Source organism: Ambystoma mexicanum, chromosome 11 (genome assembly GCF_040938575.1).
Source record: "Ambystoma mexicanum isolate Mex_15411 chromosome 11, UKY_AmexF1_1, whole genome shotgun sequence".
Lineage (NCBI taxonomy): Eukaryota > Metazoa > Chordata > Amphibia > Caudata > Ambystomatidae > Ambystoma > Ambystoma mexicanum.
In genome coordinates this window covers 63899205-63918913 of record NC_090934.1, presented here as the reverse complement: position 1 = coordinate 63918913, position 19709 = coordinate 63899205, and the positions used below count along the sequence as shown (strand labels likewise).

The 19709-nt window shown below is 46.9% G+C and overlaps 1 protein-coding gene across 1 annotated transcript in view; it reads left to right on the top strand.

Annotated features, from left to right (window-relative positions):
- The window catches only part of CSMD2 (CUB and Sushi multiple domains 2), a 2010406-nt gene that overhangs the window by 1465708 nt on the left and 524989 nt on the right, over positions 1–19709 (top strand). Inside the window, exons 15-16 of the mRNA XM_069622557.1 lie at positions 3782–3976; positions 19262–19400. Coding sequence (XP_069478658.1) covers positions 3782–3976; positions 19262–19400 — 334 coding nt within the window. The remainder of the gene's footprint in view (positions 1–3781; positions 3977–19261; positions 19401–19709) is intronic.

Here is a 19709-nt window from a genome sequence, read left to right as displayed (position 1 = left end):
AGGGCGGCAAGAGTTTCAAAAGCGCGCCAAGCGCAACAGGAAGCCCGCAAAGGGCAACAATGGAAAGGGGAGGGGCAAGGGCTTCATATGCAGCGGCACAGGAGCACTTGCAGCTCTTCCAGCAGCCGGGCGCCCGTCAACCAGGAGAGGATTTCGTTTTAACACCCACCCACCCTACAGCTACGGCAGAGCCTGGACGTCGTTGTCGCAGGACGACAGTGCGGTGTTGTGGCGACCAATGAGAAGAGAAAGACTCCGAATGAGCCATTGCTAAACCGGAAGGGGCTTCGCCCAGTCTGGACAGCGCCTCCTGGGAGCCTAAACGGCGGGGGTGTCTGGCGGTAGCAATTGGGGCTCAGCTTCCCCCCAACAAACGGCGCTCCCCCAGTCCGCAAATACCTGCAGGGGCAGGCGGTTCTCAGACTCGAAGGTCTTGGGGGAGTTGGGCCTGCAATGGACATGGATAAAAAGGGGGAAACAGGACAAGGAGCAGTCGCTACATCTTTGGAACTATTTTCAAGATCTGTTTGCTGTGGTTGTATTTATGTGAAAATAAATCTGCGGCCTTGTTACGCCAAACTAAAGGAAATGTCTCATTCAGCACCTTACTAGAGGGGACAGGAAAGGGGCTGGCAAGAATGAGAAATGGGTGATACACATGGCCTAACTAATGGACAAATGCCCAGGTTATGGCAAAGTGAACTGCTGGAGACATCCTGATCACCATACCCCACAAGAGTCCAATACCATATAGCACGTAAGCATGCCCCCCTGGCAGGGGAGCAAGAGTGAAGGGAGCCAATTGCAGCACTGGTGAAGGGAGATACAAGCTTCGCTCATGAGTCCATGGTTCTTTGCACACGTGTTGAGAAGGCAGCCCTGTAAGTGGGTCTGCAATCTTACATGGAATGGACTTCCTTCTTTTAGTCTCTCCGTTCTCTCTTTCCGCTAACTAGATCCGTCATCATAGACATAGAAGAAACATTTTTTTTGATCCGACCACAGTAAGTCACAGAGCAGAACGAGTGTGTACGGCTAACTAGAATAAAGGCTTCCTGGATGAGATGTGGGGAATGGCGCTTGGGAACGCAATGTAGGCCGTGACGTCAGCATCTCTTACATCTCTCCCTCACAGGTCTGATTCACAGGCCATAATTCCACTTTCACGTGCTTGCCTCTTGTTAGAACTTACTGCAATTACACTGGAGACTTTGGCGCCACCCTGCATGTGGGTGTCGAGTGATTGGGGCATCCTGAAAGAAAAGTATTAAACTCGTTTAGCATGTGCAGGATTTGGGGCAGAGGCTGTCTGTTGCAGGCCTCATCCCCAACGTTTTCAGACGGTCAATGAAAAGAAGAACTTTATTTATTTATCTATGCATTTATTTATTTATTTTTTTATTTTTGTATTGTTCGGTTGAGAAAGCTCGACCTTTAATAATACAAAACTATTACATTCGTTAAAATGCAATATAGATAAAAGAAAAAGAAATCATTAATTTACACAATTCATGAAACATTACATAATTAATAAAAAAAATGTTGTTGCACAAATCTTAAAATCATCGGTTTGACATTGAAAAGACATAACCATTATCGTTTTGTGTTTGCATGGGGCCAGACCAATCCATGAATACACTTGTGTGGGATGGGGTGATGTGTATACCTCTGATATCAGTCTCTGGCATGTTTCTTGCCACCAGATTGGGCTTCTTCAGAACTGACAATGTGAGTGGTGGCATTTGGGGATATTAGCCACAATGGCGCCCTCTGTCTGGGGCCATTGCATTGCAAACACCTGTCTAATGATTCCTGAAGGAATGCTATTGGCTTCCCCAGTCAATGTACACCATGGGCTGCCCTTAGCAGAGCATTCACGCATGGGGGAGGGTCTTCCAGCAAAGCTCTAGGATTGCATGTCAAGCGCTAGGGCTTTCTGCAAACTTCCTACCAAGCCACCCAATACACGACCACCCCTTGATCCTGTGTCGCTACTTTAGGAGAAGGCTAGGCAGTCAACCACCTACTAAGAGAGCAGGCGATTCCAGGACCCCAACCGAGTGCTGTGACCTGGGTATGCTGCGATGGATGAGGGACTAACTCATGGGGGGGGAGTTACAGGGGATCTCTCTTCATCTCCATAGTGGGGGGCTCTTCGCCCCCCAAAGAGATTCAGGACGTATAGGCCACCATGCATAAGGATGTTGAGGATGTAGCAGGCAGCATGGTATTCTTGCTGTTACAGCTCACTATAGCGCTCTGAAATTGCCCCTCGGAGCTAGAAATCAATTGGACCTCACAGAGGACGTTGTAAATACAGAATGATTATAAGTGGGGGTCAGGTCTTCTCGCCTCGTGCACACCCAATCTGTCAATAGTGTTCAAACCACTGATAAAGGGGGCATCACCCCACGTTCATCCGTGCCGCCAGGAGAAGGCAACCCCCTCTCCAGTCTGCGCTACTCTAAATGCAAATAAGGGTGAGCTCTGCAGTGCACTGTGCGTGTTGTCTTCCCTGAGTGTCGCACACCAGTTGTGTCCCTCTCAGCTGTCATTGTGCTCTTTCTAAATTACAGCATTTGAAGGGCGAAAATGTAAGGCGTCGAGGACACATGTGGACAGATGTGTGTGCTGCCATTCCGTTGGACACTTTCGAACATAATGAAGGAACGCAGGAGATGCACAAAGTCCTCCATGCCCAGTACCCCCTCACCTCGACCATTCACGTGAAGGTTCCAAGAGTCACAAGAGACAATCTCTCTCTCCCTCCAGCCCAACTCTATAGTCCACATCCATGGAACGCACAGACCCCCACCCTCCAAACCCCAGGGCGTACACATCCAGGAAGCTACCTGAGACGCTGTGGTTTGGAGCCCTGCACTGCATTCATTCATCCATACATGCCTTCAGCCAAACCTTCCATGCCTGGTATTGGCCCACCCCTGGGCTGTGATGCTCTGCGTTCCACAGCGCCGCGCACTCAGCCAAACACCCACATCGAGGCATGCTCGTGTCCCACTTATGGGCTACATGGCTACCAGGTGTGTGTGTGTGTGTGTGTGTCTGTGTGTGTACAATAGAACATTAAGGGGACCTTTGGAAGGCCAAGGCGAAAGGGGACAAACGCAAAGCAGGGATTCAAGTAAGGTTAGCCTGAGCAACACAGCACATTGAAGTGGTACGTTCAGGATCAATGCATTTTAATCTCCATGTCCCTTCTGCTCTGTGAGCAATGTGCTTCCAGCAATAGTGTAAGCATTGATTTTTAACAGGACTTGATCGACTTTCTGTCCGCTGCGCATGGACACGAAGAGCTATATTTTGCAAAACGCAATAACCAGCAATTCACCATCATACTGGTTACACATTCATTGTTTATGTATTGTTAGATAATAGCGAGGTGAATACTGTAAAGCACAGTACGTGTCTACCACTAAAGGCAGTGATAATATCCCAGTCATGGACGACCACCGGTCATGGTGCAGTCAGGGGAACCATGGTTGAGGACCCTAGATGGCCACACGTTATCCCTCACACTCACCCTCACAGTAAGTACTGCCCTTGTGCTGGGCTTCCTCACCACTGCCCTCTTTACCTGTTGCCCACAGAAGGGTGAGGGGGGCAGACAATGGAGGACCACCAATGCCTGCCTACTGGCCCAGTCTCATATGTATTGACTTTCATTATGGCAGTAAAATTGCTCTAATTGTAAGAAGGCTCTCGTGAACCTCGTGCCAATGAGCTTATAAACATACTAATGTGATCCCTTTCATTCCCTCAGCGTTCCGGCACAATGAATGCCCCGATCCCGGAGTCCCGGTGAATGGGAAAAGGTTTGGCGAGAGCCTGCAGCTTGGGAGTTCGGTGTCCTTTCTCTGTGATGAGGGGTTTATACGAACTCACGGCTCGGAAACCATCACCTGTGTCCTCCAGGAGGGTAACGTGGTGTGGAACAATGCGGTGCTGAGATGTGAAGGTACGTTCTAGCACCTGGGTCGCTTGCCGGAGTGTTACTCAGAGCCGGCCCGCCTGCATGCCTTCACAGAGACATGTGTGTGTGTGTAATGTAATGTCATTTGTCAATTGTATAGTGCCTTTCCCCATTGATATGGCCTTAAAGCACTGTAGGTGAAAGCCCCCGGGGGACCCGTAGTCCAAGGTATGGGAAATTCATGGGAGGAGTTTAGAATGCATGTGTGCATTTTGGCCAATGCAAAGGTAGGTGGGGGTGGCCAAGTCGCTGCTAGTGGCCCATGTCGAGTTTGCATGTGGGTGGGTGCTGTGAGGTTGTCTGGAGAGTATAGGAGTGCAGGAGACTCATTGTGTGTCCAGCTAGACTGAATTTCTGTTGTGGGACATTGCTGCATTCTTATGGCAGTGGTGTTGTGCGATGTGTCTTAAGTAGTGTGTGATAGCAGATGAGTGCAGGTGGGTGGCCGTGCCTTCGGCTATCTTCCATAAGTACGGGAAGTGATACGTACCCAGGTGTCCTGGCTGGTTTCTTGGTTTCGCAGATGTGGCGTGGATTCTGTCCTGTGGTCTACAGGAGTTTATTCTATCAGTCGCTCAGTCAATTTTTTGGCCAGGTCATTACTGTCCCGGCCCATCTGAGAGGGAGTTAAATAGCCTGAAGTTTGGCATGGGCTTGTTAGGTGTGGTGGGGGCCATGTCTTGAGGGCTCCTGGAAGACAAGGTGATGCTCCGTGCGGCAGATGCTAAGGGGAATTGTGTTCCGGGTTAAGGGTGTCGGACGGAGAAGGAGGATCACACTATTCTTCCCGATTTGAGTGGGAAGGGGGTCACTTGTGTTGTGTATGACTTGCCTGGGTGAGCAGGAATGTTGTGATGTCATGTGGAGTGTTGATGTCTGAGTGTTGGAATGTGTGAGTGAAGGTTCTAGCCTTGGCCAGTTGGTGAACCTCCTGCCTGGGTGATGGGCTGCCAGTGTTAATGTCCTTTATGTAACTTACCTAAGAACTATGTAACTGCTCGTGAAGGTATCCTGAGATGTTCCAATAAACATAACAAGCTTACCTAAGAAGGCTGTGAGCTGCTTCTTAACATTGGCGACGAGGATGGGATACGAACCTGTGGTAGGGGCGTGCATGGGTTAACGGTGTACATGGGTTAATGGAGGTAGCACCACTAGTTCTGTCAGGGCGTAACTGTAATTTGGTTATGCATGGTGAAGCCACGTATGCCTGTGCATGGTGGTAGCACCACCATTACAATTACGCCCTGACAGAACTAGTGGTGCTACCGTACACCGTTAACCCATGCACACCCCTACCACAGACGCACCCATACCATACTTAATACATTGCTGAGATTACCACCCAGCTACCACATGTGGTAGGTCAACCATGTCGGCTAGGCACACTCACCACCAGCCAAAGCATACTCCTAACATGTCAGCCAGGCCACTCACCATCAGCCAAACTATGCTCCTGACATGTATAGAAGCACCATCCACAACCAGTATTGAAAGCACTCATAACCGCTCCCATCCATACCCAACCCAACCATACATCACATAACACAATATGCAGATTACATTGCAATGTCCTATACATGTGCACATTAATGTACTATTTTAAAACACCATATCATTGTTAAGAAGCAGCTCACAGCCTTCTTAGGTAAGCTTGTTAGGTTTATTGGAACATCTCAGGATACCTTCACGAGCAGTTACATAGTTCTTAGGTAAGTTACATAAAGGACATTAACACTGGCAGCCCATCACCCAGGCAGGAGGTTCACCAACTGGCCAAGGCTAGAACCTTCACTCACACATTCCAACACTCAGACATCAACACTCCACATGACATCACAACATTCCTGCTTACCCAGGCAAGTCATACACAACATATCCCCCGCCCCCTTTACATTAACACACTGCACACACCAAACACTGCACAACACACCTCCCCTCCTTGCACTTATCCACAACATGCAAAACATCACGGGAAACACCTCCACACATACCAACACACCCCATCCACACCGACTCGGATGACCAGGGCAGTCACACCGCATGTGCACAAAAGCTCTGACTCTCACACCGAGACCAACAACTAAATACTGCCACACTCTGAACCCTGAAAGGTGGAGCGAGTCTTAAATGGGCACGCAGTGCAGCCAGAAACAACCGCCTGCGCACAAAGGAATTAAACAGAAGTGGTACAGGACCACTAGGTCAAAGTATATGTGTGACTGCTCATGCACATCACCACAGAAGTGCCCTCACCTAAAACCGGGGGCGCTACCACCTGTCACATATTCCTCTTTATACCATGCATGACTAACACAGTCACACCCTGACTGACTGGGGGCGCTACCACCCAGCAATAATAGCTATAGACCATGCATGACCATTTTTGGAAAATTATTATTATTATTTTTTTTTTAAGTTGACATGCTAGGTTTATTTCCAGCTTCATAGACATCTTAATAGCAGCCAATCATGTTACACTTAAGTTACATATAGGACAATAAAACACTGGCAGCCCATCACCCAGGCAGGAGGTTCACCAACTGACCAAGGCTCGAACCTTCACTCACACATTCCAACACTCAGACACCAACACTCCACATGACATCACAACATTCCTGCTTACCCAGGCAAGTCATACACAACATAGAGGAGTGCCGTGACCAGTCACAAGTTTCTAGTCGGTTGTTAATGGTTGAGTTTCTGTTTAAGGTATTCGGGACCTATAGTGAACTTAGTTCTGGATGGATAATCTTCTTGCACCTTTCAACGCAGAAAGCTCTTGCAGTGAAATGAAGATGATGGTGGCACTGGACAGCTCTTGTTTCAGAGTCACAGTGTCAATAGAGGGATGGATTTCATGTTGCATTCTCAGGCACCCTGGAAGAGTTGACTGTGGTTTCTGAGGTGCTTTATTAATCAGCAAAAACCCCTGAATCCAGCGGGACAGCTAGGGATAAGCAGAACATTGATCAAATCCTGTTTATTGTATTTATTGGGGGTCATAGCATGCACCAGTGCAATCAGCAATTGATTTGCAATGGAGGACAGTGACAGGGGTCACAGTCATTCTCAGCTAAGCGAGAGTCTGCAGCCCTGTGATGGAAGGATGGACGAGGGGACCCAGAAGTTACAGTCAAAGGCCTGACTTGAGAAGAGAGGACAGTGGATGTGACTGTGCTGATGAGGGAGCATGGTCTGGGCCATACACTACTCAGCTGGAAGGCTGCATTCCAGAACCAGATTCAAATGGAAGGATAGACAAAGGGACCCCAAAGTCACAGTCCAAAGACTGATGGAGAGGGGGAATGAAGAGGGGTACAGAGTGGACTGGAGGAGCGGGACAGAAGGATGCATTACAGAGCATGACAGAGAGGAGAAGACAGAGGAGTGGGCTGAGGTGAAAGGAGGAGGCGGTCAGGGTCATTCACAGCTAAGCCACAAGGCTGCATTCAGCAGTGAGTGGCTCATCCATAATGGGCGAGGGGGCGTTGACCCACCGGAACTTGCTCCCCTCTCACCCATTATGGAGGAGCCAGCCTAGTGAAATACAAGCACTCCCTCAGCTGTTTTTTTCAGATGAGGGAGTGTGTTAACCATCAAAGAGAAACATAATTTCCCTTCAACAGTTAAAGTTCCCTAGCCACACAAGCTCAATGAGCCATGCAATGCTGGGGGCATGTGCTTGCCCAGCCTTGCATGTCTCACTGGAAATGCTGCCTGCGGGAACTGCATGTCTGCATGTTCAATGGGGCGCTCCGGCACCTCCCACCACTTGCAGACAGAGCATGCTGGAGCGGGGCGTCTTGTCACCCACGCTCAGGCTCATATACGTATGAGCAGAAACCAGGAAGCTTTCTTATTCCTGTCCACGCTAGCAGGGGCCTGGGCGCTGGTGAGGAAAGACCTGCGGCAGAAGGTATGTTTCTTTATTTTCTGTTTTATAAATGTAAATAACGTATATGGATGCATGCGTGCTTGTGTTCTTAGGTGAATTAAAGTATGATGATGGATGTCGGTGTGCATGAGAGTGTGATTGCTGTGTGCATGTTGTGTAAATATGTGTGTTTTTATGTTCATTTATGTATTATTCAAAATTGTGTATGGATGCAGGTATGCTTGCATTATGAGTGAGTGCACGATGGATGCTCGTGACTGTGAATGAGACAGCGAGTGCTTGCTGTGTGCATGTTGTTTAAGTGTGTGTGTGTGAGTGTGTTTGTGCGAGATTCATTTTTGGCGAGTGGGGGTAGGAAGTTTGTACAACAAAGGTATTTTAAAAATACCTTTGTTGAACAATCCCCCTCCCCACCTGCCAAAATCAGCTCTGCGTATTAGGTGCTGTGTGGCCATGGGGATGGTATTTTTTTTACTGGACATCTATGATAGATGTCTAGTAAAAGAATGCCATACCTCCCCTCTGCCCCCCCCAGAGCCTTGCATACACACAAAACCGAATTGATTCTGTGCGTTTGTGTGGAGCTCGGGACACATGGGATAGGCTTGTCATTTTTCCACTGGGCATCTATGATAGATGTCCAGTAAAAAAAATATATATGCCTGACCCCTAAGCCCCCCAGCACCAGGCATGTACACAGAATTGATTATCTGTGCATGTTAGGCACTGGAGGGCACTGAGGGAAGGAATGCCATCTATTAATGGGCCTCTAATAGATGCCCAGTAAAGAAATACCATGACTGGGCCCCCAGCACCTCGCATGCACACATAATCACATTCATCATTAATGTGAACATATCTGACTACAAGGCTCTGGCACACCATGAAGCACACCATGGAGCAGGCTTGGCATTTTTTTTACTATACTGTGCATGGTTGATAAAGCAAGAATGATGAGTGTTATTATGTAGATAGACTTGCATTTTCATGCATCCAGTCTAGCCATTGTTAATTGTGGTATGACTTTTTATATTGGGTAGCTCTGACAATGCAATCATGATCAGTGGTATTATTCTTTATGTGGTATAACATTTTGTATTTGGCATCGTTGATAAATCATGCATGATAAGAGTTGCAGCGAGTCTAGCCATTTCTTATGGTGGCATGACATTTTGTATTGAACATCTCTGGTAAAGCAGGCATGATAAGTGTTATTACAAAGCAAAACTCAACTTTTATATGCAACCAGTCTAGCCATTTCTTACTGAAGCATGCCATTTTGTATTAGGCATCTTTGGAAAAACAAGCATGTGTGTTATTATGTAGCTAGACTGGCATTGCAATGCAGGCAGTCTAGTCATTTTTCTATTGTAGTATGACATTGTGTATCGGGCATCTTTGGTAAAGCAAGCATGATAAGTGGTATTATGTACCTCGACTGGCATTTTATTACAGCCAGTTTGGAGACGTTTTCATACTTTGGCATGCATGTTTATAGGAAAGCCAACTGCAGTATGTTCTTACGTGGGGATACTGCCATTTATTGGCAGAACCAGCATGGACATGTTTTCCTATAGTATCATTACTGGCATTATGCGCAAAGCAAACATCAGTATGTTCTTACATGGGAATACTAGGGTATAATGTTGCAGTCAGCATGGCAATGTGTGGGCACAGCCAGTGTGATCATGTTTTATACTGTCACATGTTGTTGGAAAAGGCATCATGAAAATATGTTGGAGAAATGCTCCTGTGCACTGTTGAAGACTTGCATCTGTTGGATTATTTTCATGAGTTACCCTACACAACCCAATTGCAAACTGTTTAACTTTTTACCCAGTTTTTCAGCCATTATTTAAAAACATGTCTTGGGGGGAGAACCCACCCAAATCCCCCTTGAGTGGTGCGGGCTCCCTCACTATGCTTGGTTGTTCTGGCATATCTTGGACTAATATTTACGCTGCTGCGGTTAGAACATACACCTGTCGCCACTGGCATCCAGGAATCGGACATGGATGGTGCTGAGGGGTGCGCAGCACTCTGAAAGCTCGGAATGCAGCTTATAACTCTGAATACTGCCCACATTTTGAGCTTCCTGGTTGACTAGTGGTCCAGCCCAGGGTGCTTATGTTGAGATGGTAGTGTTTTCCTGTGGAAATTAGGACCTCAATATATTTCCTGGCATGCACATGTTTGCATTACATAAACTCAGAAAGAAATAGTTCTAACAGGAGTGTGGGAACCCTCTGCTGAGAACGAACATGGTTCAAGTAAAGTAACCTTTTCTATGGAATTTCTTCCACCCAGGAGGGTACACCCCCAGGTTTTACAACCCCAGGTTTTAGCTCACTGACGCTTTATGGAGGAGAAATATCCATTTGCACATCAGTCTGGTCCCTCCTGCAAGGGCCGTCCAGCACCGACACGCTAGGCACTGCTCCTCTGAACAAGGGTACCACCCCCAGAGCAATGAACAAGCACCGAGAGGAAGCATGTGATGTGGTGGTAGAGTCTCCCGAGTGGAAGACATTCTATGGAACAGGTTATTCACACCATGCTTGTCCGCAGTAGAGGGGCTCCCACACTCGTGTTAATTCAGAAATAAATAGTATTCATGTTTAATACCTGGAAGCTGACCACAGTGTTTGTGGCATAAGTAGATCATATCTGTTATTGGTCAGTCTTTCTAGTTAGTTCAATGGGGGGGCACCCACGTTGGAAAGAAAAAACAGTGTGTGCTGGTGTCCCAAAAGTACACATCAGAGGGCACTTGTTGGGGTGGGAGGAACAGAAGTCAGCGAAGCTCAGAATGCTGGCAGGTAACTCCTTAATGAGTCTACAGATGCCATGATGCCAAGACCACTGGATTATGGGAAAGTTTGAAGGGAGGATGACTCACCAAACTTGCTATTAAAGTGGCTGCACAACTTCACCACGCTTCCCCGCCTCCCTCGGCTGAATACCCTTTAGCACTGATGATCAGACAGGTTGCCCTCTAGCGACCCAAACAAAGGACCACATCCTTAACTTCCAGGGCCGATGAGAGAGGGTTGGGCAGTCTGGTGGACTCAGGTGGAAAGATGGAAAGGACGTGACCATTTGGGAAGGACCTTCCCGAAAGATGCTTCTGGGCTCCTGCTGGGAAGAAGTCCATGGATCCGGGTTGGAATTGCTCTTCCTGTTGCCTCCCAATATCTTCAGGAATGAGATTCCTGGGATGTACCTCATTCTGCATCTTGGAATAGTAAAGGATATCCTATGCAGTCTGGTATAGGAAATAGGTGACATTCTGAGAATCCTGTTGTGTCTTTCTCTGCTGCACACTCAGAGGGAGGACACAGTGGTTCTGACCTTGCAGAGCAGACGTTTCTGATCATTTCACAGTCCACCTTAATAGGTTTCCTTTAATCAGACATTGCAATTTTCAGGAATTATGGAGGATTGACAGTCGAATCGTTTTGGTCAGTTTCCCCCTGCCCTCCTCCGCGCTTCTTGATAGGTTCTCTGTATACACATTGCATCCCCAGAGGAAATAACCGGTCGAGCTAGTGAGGGCTTTATATCTGAAAAAGGAATTGCCCTCCACAGACGTGATCAAAGATGTACACATTATAGAACAATTCACTTTATTTTGAAAACAGTGTTGCTCTTGCCTTTAATTTAAACTAACGTAATAAAAAATATATTAGTCCAAATAAAAAGTAATGAAGAATAAAAAGGAAGTCCTTGTTGAATAGGTGCGTTTCATTTGCAGTCTTCTACACACAGCTGTTATCCCCCACCATATGGGGTCACGTGAGTGTCGAATGCAGAAGCTGCTAAACGATGCTTGAATCCCCGCCCCCCCCCGCACCCCCCCCTTGGCTATCCCCTGGTAGCAAGGCCCTGCCTGTACTGTACCCCGCGGAGAGCTACGCCTCGGAAGGGGATTTCAAAGTCCCGGGCGGACCTTTAAAGCTCCCGTGCCGCGCGCTCACGCGGCATAAGAAGCGGGCGCAGTGAGGCCTTGGAACCCACCTCTTTCATACCACCGCGCAGAAGGCGCAGGCCAATGATATTTGCATGCGTTTGAATTTCCAAGAATTTTGAAGTGTTGAAGAGTAATATTTGGGAAAATAATTGGCTTTCACGGTTTGTTGGGTGGCCTCACTTTACCCTCCCCCCGTGCTACTTGCCGAATAAGCACGCCGGTGGGTGGCATATTGTAAACTGTGGGTGCGGAGGATGCCGCAAAGAGGCAACGTGTTACTGCAGCGTGAGATGGGTGCCACAGGAAGGGGTTCTCAGTAACCATTACTCCGGGGGAGTGTACACCGTTTAGGACCGGCTTAACTATCTTCACACGATGATGGGGCGGTTATATGAATGGGGAGGGGGACCCTGGAGGGTGGAATTACCTTACTGGCCACAGGTAATTCAGAAAGGTGACCACTATAGATCTTTATTTTTTAATTAGATATTTTTTTTTTCCTTCTAATTTTGATATTATTCAAATGCATAAGGACTATTGTTCATAACGCTTGTTAATTTGTTTAATGAGAAGGCTATAAGCATTGCATGATGTAAAAAGCAGAACATGGAAGAGGGGTTGGGGCCTAGGACATCAGAGACACAGGGGAAGTTGGTTTGGAGTCTCTGCCCCCCCCCACCCCATCCTCTGCCTCTCCCCTAGACATAACCGGTTCATGCTGTAAAAGCAGAAGTGAAATGTTGAGGCTGAGTACCACCAAAAGGAAATACACCAAACACGGGCTTATAAAGATTCTCGGATCTTTATTCAAATAACTGTTCAGTTTACAAAGGAACAAAGTATCAGATAGCTATCTGGCCCTCAGAACATCACAACGAATACCAGCCCTTTCGGTGTGAGAAGTGAGAGGTACTGGACGTCTACATATTCACATCTTTTATACAATTCTCAATCGCAATGTCCAGCCCCTCTGCAAGTTAATTATTTTCGGTCTAGGGATCGTGCCGAGTTCGCCTCTAGTTAGTACAACTATATGCATGTGGATTACGTCTAGTTTATAAAACAACAAGTCACAATGGCAACAGTGTATCTTAGAATTTGACATTAAGCCTTAGTACATGTTTTATACAATGTAGTTCAACAAGTGCTCACATTCAGTATTTAAACAACATTGTATTCAATGTATGCCCGCGGATTGGACTTGTTGGAGCGAGTAATCCTTTGATCTTCAGTTCAAACATAGGATATGGTCTTATTACACGACCCAAAAATGTAACCTACAGGCAGTTTAGGCATTAACCTGTGTAAAGGTCAGGACGGCTAAGGTTACGAGCAGGAGAACACTGTCCACCATTTTAGAATACAGAGTGACTATGAGGTGGAAATCAAAATGGCGGATAGACCTAAAATGGCGGCTAGGTCGATCTAAGGTCGGAACCTTGCGACACGGATTTCTTCACAGATCGACTGGGCTTAGGCCAATATATACAATAAAGGAGGCACAATATGATATCCTGTCTAACAATGTCACAAAGAAATTACAACAGCCCTTGAGTCATTAGCAGCTCCTGTGCCCAGGTGGATAAAAGCTCCCTTCAAAGGTTCCTATAATTAACTCAACAGAGAGTTTCCTGACCTAAAACGATCCATAAGGAATCTAGAAGGCAAGTGCTGGAAATCTGGATCTGATGATGGTCAGGACAACTCAGTCCACAAACAAATAATTCACTAGACAACATGTGGAGACACTTAGCAATGACATAAAGGTCATTCCCTCTAAAGTCACTAAGATGCTGAAGGACACCAGTAATATGTGATGAGCTTGACACCTGACTGAGCAAGTGAGGTGGAAGCTCTCCCAGAGTCCCTTTCCAGGGCCGGCCTAGGGCCAGTCTGAGTAGGATTTAACCTGTGCGTCCTAAATCTCAGAGAAGCATCTGAGGTCAACTTCTCGGGATCCCGGAAGGCTCTTCAGAGCCAAAACTGTACACATGACTCCAACCCTGAACCATCCCTTTGCAAACCCTAGGATCCATAATTGTCCTTTCTTCTTAGTGCTTCCCCACATCTTTATCGCCACATACGACTCTTTGACACCCTAGTCATTCCATTAAAGAGGCTCACATGAAAGATGTGGCGTATCATTAACATTTGAGGTATTGCCAACGTTAAGCTATTGGGTTCATCACCATTGTAATGGAAGAGGTTCCTATGTACTCAGGAATTCCTTGGCCAGTTCCTTAATTCCAATGTGTCATGTAGAGAACCAGACTGACTGCCAACCTCGTAGCCGGACCCCCTGCTTCTCTCTTAGTCTCTAACTTCGTATACCTCTTTTTACCAGCAGGAAAACCAGACAGATATTTATTTATTTATTGGAAATGTGTAAGGTACCTATACAACAAATGATGTTCCAAGGCGCCACAAGACCAAACGGGTGGGTGGGGGGATAAGGGACAAGATAACAATAACTGTCCTGCTTTGGCCTTGTGACATTTGAATTGTGCAAGTGTAGTAACAAGAAGTCCCTGGGAGAGGGAGGGGGAGAGTGCAAGGCTGGGTGAAATGTGAAGTGCAGGGGTGGGAAAGGAAGTGCAGGGCATGCAAGTGATCGGGGAGGAGGGTGGAGGAGAGGTTAATGAGGAGGGGAGATGGCCACAGGGGCTAAGCAAGTGGAATGGGGAGGGCAGGTGGGCTAGTGCTAGATAATTGCAAGGGGTGCAGGGGGAGAGGGTCCACATGCTAAGTGCTCACACATCGTGGACTGGTGTGGGGGCCTGGTGCCCTGTAGTACTCATAGGGAACCAGACACTCAGTCACTGCGGCAGATGGGGGTGTCAGCAGGGGAGGGGTATAGGGAAGGAAGAAGACAAAAGGAGGGTCTTGAGGAGCTTCCATAACTTAAGGAGGAAGGGAAAGTAGACGAAAGCTTGAAGGAGAGCTGTGTGTCGTCTGCATAACACTGGAAGTGAGGAGAGAAGGAGGAGATCAGGCGGGCCAGAGGGGCAGGAAAGATGTTGAAGAGCCACAAGGTGAGGACAGTGCCTTAAGGGATGCTGCAGGTGGAGAGCGTGATAGGTTAGAGAAAAGGGCCCAGTTGAACCTGGGAAAGTCAGTAAGAGAGGAAAGAGTTCCACCAGTCCCGCGCCAGGCCTGTGATGCCAAGGGTGTTACTGATCCTATTAGTCAGAGTGTCATGATCGTGTCAAAGGCAGAGGAAAGATCCAGAAGGTTAAGAATGGATGGAGCGTTGTAATCAAGATTTGAGAGCAGGTCATTATGGATGTTGCAGTTTCCATGCCCCTGGCTGCTGTGAATTCAGACTGGTGGTCATGGAGACAACCAACACATTCAGTGTGTTGGATCAGTTGAGAGATGACCAGCTTCTCCAGGAGTTTGCTCAGGAAGGGGGTAATGGAGATAGGGCGTTAGTTAGCCACGCAGGAGTGGTCGGCAAAGGGCTTTTTGTAGAGAGGATGCACAACACTAGCCATTGAAGGTAATTCTACTGCAGATGACGCCTCCTTCTAAAGGGGAAAACATCTCTGGCCTTAGTCCACAGGTTTAGCATGATCTGTATTGCAGAACACCTCTCACCGGTCATCAGATAGGTCTAGAAGGAAATACATAGAAACTGCACACCAGGGCCTAGGTGGGACAGGAAAAGACTCCAGTAAAGCTAGTGGCTTCCCATTCTCTGTTTTTCTGGGGCACACATTTCACAAGTACCCGCATTCATCGATGGTGTTATTATGCATTGTTTCTGACCATGTTCATCATAGAAGCAGCTCCATGGTTGTACAACAGCCCAATGTGCATGCTAGAATTGTGTCATGACGGTCCTTCAGTGCGTAGATAAAACCTTCTACCAACATAAGGCACTCCTTCCGCCCCCTATCGTCCCAGATCTTGCGGCTTTAAGCGTCTAACCCCTGCCTTTGCCAAAAACAGCAAAACTGCTTCTGCAAGGCTTCTCGACCCCACCCCAACTGTGCCTGATTCTCCTTCTCCACCTTGCAGATAGGAGGCACTTGATGAAAAAGGGTGTTGACTTTCCCATTATGGCATCCTGGTTAAAAAGTAATGATGACATCGTAATCCTGAAACAACAAGGACTACCAAAGATGTCTTGGAGTCGAGACACTGGCTAATCACAAACATATTTAATTTGGTGGTCTATATGCACCGTCATGGTGTATCTAGCCCCAACTAAATAATGCCTCTACTCCAGAACGACAGCTCGAATTGGCAATAGGTCTTTGTCTGTGTTGTTGGGATTAGCCTCAGGGCTCCACACTTCTTGGAAAAGCAACACCATGCGATGTAATTGCCCAATATCTCCATGTCTTTGGGAAGTACACTCAGACTGCTACATATAAAACATCACCACCAAAACAAAATGAAGACGCATTGGTTCTGAGGTGTATCTTTCTTTCATCTTTTCAGACACCTCGCCCCGTCTCGTGTGACCAAACAAATGTCACCCCTTTCTTCAGGAGGCGAGTGATGGGGTCCACCAACATGGACAACTGTTTTCTGGATCTGCTTTAAAACCCCAAGAAGCTCTTGCTCTATTTTATGCATGAAGGGAGCAGTCACTCACTCTATCCTGCTGGGTGTCCACCTTGAAGTCAAAGGGCGAGCACTGACTACTAACACGAGCCTTTATTTCAAATAATTGCCAGTACGAGCTGGCCAATGTTGCTTGCCTACATACAATGCTACCTCTCTGCCTGCCACCACACTCTCTAAAAACTTAATAGCCTTTAACATCTGGCTTTGGACTGATACGAACTCCATATCTAATCACTTCCTAGGCCCCTTTTATTATAGTTTTACGTTTGGGGCTGGGTCTACATCACTTAATTGAGGGTAGATGCTCACTTTAACTTGTGATAATAATCACCTCACTAAGAAGACACTATACCCTTTTCTGTGTCTATTTCTATAAGGCTGACACGGAAGTTGGGGGCTACTACACTAACATCCTGTCACTCCCACTCCCATCATTATCAAACTTTCACTTTGCTCTCAGTACTGTGACGACACAGGCTGCAACAGCTTTGAGTCACTCCCCTTGGCTCCTACCACTCCAGCGAGTAGTGTGAACCCATTGGCCATTTGATTTTCAAGTTGGGGCTGCGTGTTTAAGTCAAGGGCCTTACTGGTCTTCACCGGCGCACTTGATGAAGAGGAGTGCAGTGGAAAGGATGCTCCCCCTTCACATGGTACATTGAAAGGTACCTAAGAATGTGTCGTGCAGAGCCCTTGTGAACCACCTCTAACAAGAGCGCCCAATCGCATTGGGTGCTGTCATCTTGGAAAGAATCGACGTACAAATTAAGTCAAGTATAAGTTGACCCACGAACACTTACTTCACGACACTTGTGTATAGGCGCGTTACAAATATCACATCATATCATATCATATAATAACATGCATGCAGACGCTTAAAAAGCAAATGTAGATCATTAAGAAAACCACTGAAGATCCCCACTCACAGCCCGCATCATCTTGCCACTCTTCTGGGCAAGCAAAGCAGTACCCCTGGAACACTGACATAGCTTGCAATCTTCTGCATGCAGAAAGATGGTCAAGAAAAGGTGGGCCAATCACTTCCTACGGAGTTGACCTCCTCTTGCGGAGGCCAAGCCTTATTTATTTCAGACTGGCACTTCAATGTCTACTTGAAACGCTTGGAGACTCATCAACTCCTTCAACGCGCCATTCCAACAGAATGCATACGACGTCCAGATGATGATACGATTAGGGTGTGCAACACCCAAACCCGAGCACCACCACCCTCAGCGGGCAACTGGAAGACGCAGGAGTGGACGGCATCCGGCTGCCTCTCAGTAAAGATCAGCAAAATAAAAAGAACTCTTTCTGGCTCTTCAATCCCCAATATCTTTCCCCTCACTCAGCCACAATCTGTGTTTCACCCTCAACTCCTACCCCTCACCCGCAAAGACTGAGTGATCTTCAGCCCTGCTCCAGAGGGTTCCTACCTGAAGTTAGGAATGTAATAGGACGCTTGTGCCGGAGGCACTGCGGTTAGGTGGCATTATCCAAATTGACCTTTTACAATTGACCTAATTATAGTGGTCCTAATTGACCATCTGCACAATCGACCGTTATATTATTTTAGTTATTTTATGTAGGTTTTAGATTATAAATAATATAAGGGGATTGGGTGGGGGTTGCAGGGGATTTTGGATAGGGTGGAAGGTTGCGGGGGGTTCCCCCCAACATATATGTCCTAATTGACCTTCTAAATTAGGTCAATTCTCCCGAGGTCAATTGTGAAAAGGTCAATTAGTATACAACTGGTTAGGTTGAAACACTGGCGGCAGGCAAAGACCCTTTTTTTCGTTCATAGACTGGAAACCCTCAAGGATGGTCTCATACGCCATTTTAGGTTGAATGCCAGCATTGAGGCATTTGAATGGGGTGGTAGAATAAGCTCAGGGGCAACGTGTTTGTCTTGGAAGCAAGACAACACAGCGCAATGCAACGTTGATATTATTCTTTTAAAGATAATTATCATTATAATAGCCTTACTGTAGGTCATACAAGAAAGTGCCCTTTTAGTGAAACAACCTTTAACAGCAAACTAAGGAGATAGAGGTTACTAATTAAGTGTTACTTCCCAAATGGGTGGGTCATTGTATCCAATATGTGCCCTGAGAGCCTCTCAGCCTCTGGAGAGGACTGACGTTACCCAATGGAGCTATTGCTTGCCCCAAAGTTCTAAGTCTTGTAGTACCTACTATGGCGGGGAGTTGCAGGCCAGATAGGTATGAACTGACTTTGGTGGGAGCAGGCACATGACGCGTTACCGTGGCAACATAGAAGATGCCCAGGACAAAAGAGAGGTCGACAGGAGAGGTCTGCCTATTAGCAGGCCAGAGAGGTCAACAGAGGCAAAGCATCGCGGGTGTTTGGCATGACCCAACCATCCAGAAACAAAAACATTATTTTAGACAACTTCTGGCTAGGAGTGCCGGGAAACTCCTAGCATTTCTCGTTCCTGATTGGCGGAGCCAACTGAAACGTTCTACAGTGGGTGTTTGGGATATGATCATGTTTTGTGAAAATGATGATGTGACATTCACACCAGAATTCTAGAGTGCAATTGTCTGTCTTTGCAAACAAACAAATCAAAAAGAAGGAGCTTCAACTTGTGCAAACTTCGGTAAACTTTCTGAAGAGATACCTTCGAGAAAATACCTCGGTGACAAGTCTGACCCAATATTAAATAGCAATTGACATGTAATTCCTCAGTAGATATCAAATGGTTCATTAAGCTATCATAAAACCGAGGTCACACAGTTCTCAAAGTGTGAGGGAGCAAAATGAAAACTGGTCAGGCTAATGCGTGTTTTATATTTTACCCCTGCAGCTCCCTGTGGTGGGCACCTGACGTCACAGAGTGGCATGATCCTGTCCCCCGGCTGGCCAGGGTTTTACAAGGACTCCCTCAACTGTGTATGGGTCTTAGAAGCGCAGCCTGGGTACCCCATCAAAATAACCTTTGACAGGTAAGAAGGTCAGAAGTGGAATGTGTGCTTCTCTGTTCTGAGTGCAGTGACATGATAAAAACACATCATTTGCTTTAACAGGACAGTCATTAAAAAAACTTTGCATCACATACATCACAAATGCATTGCGCGTGTGTGTGAGAAGTGTGTGTGTGCGCCTTTGAGAGGTTCATCTGTGTGTGTGTGTGTGTATGTGTGTGTTTGTAAATGTTCTGCCTATCTGCATATCTATTTCTTATGCTGATAAGTCCATGTGTAGCGATGCGCTTCCGTGCAATGTGCCCTGGGGTGATAGTCCCCTTAAGTCAT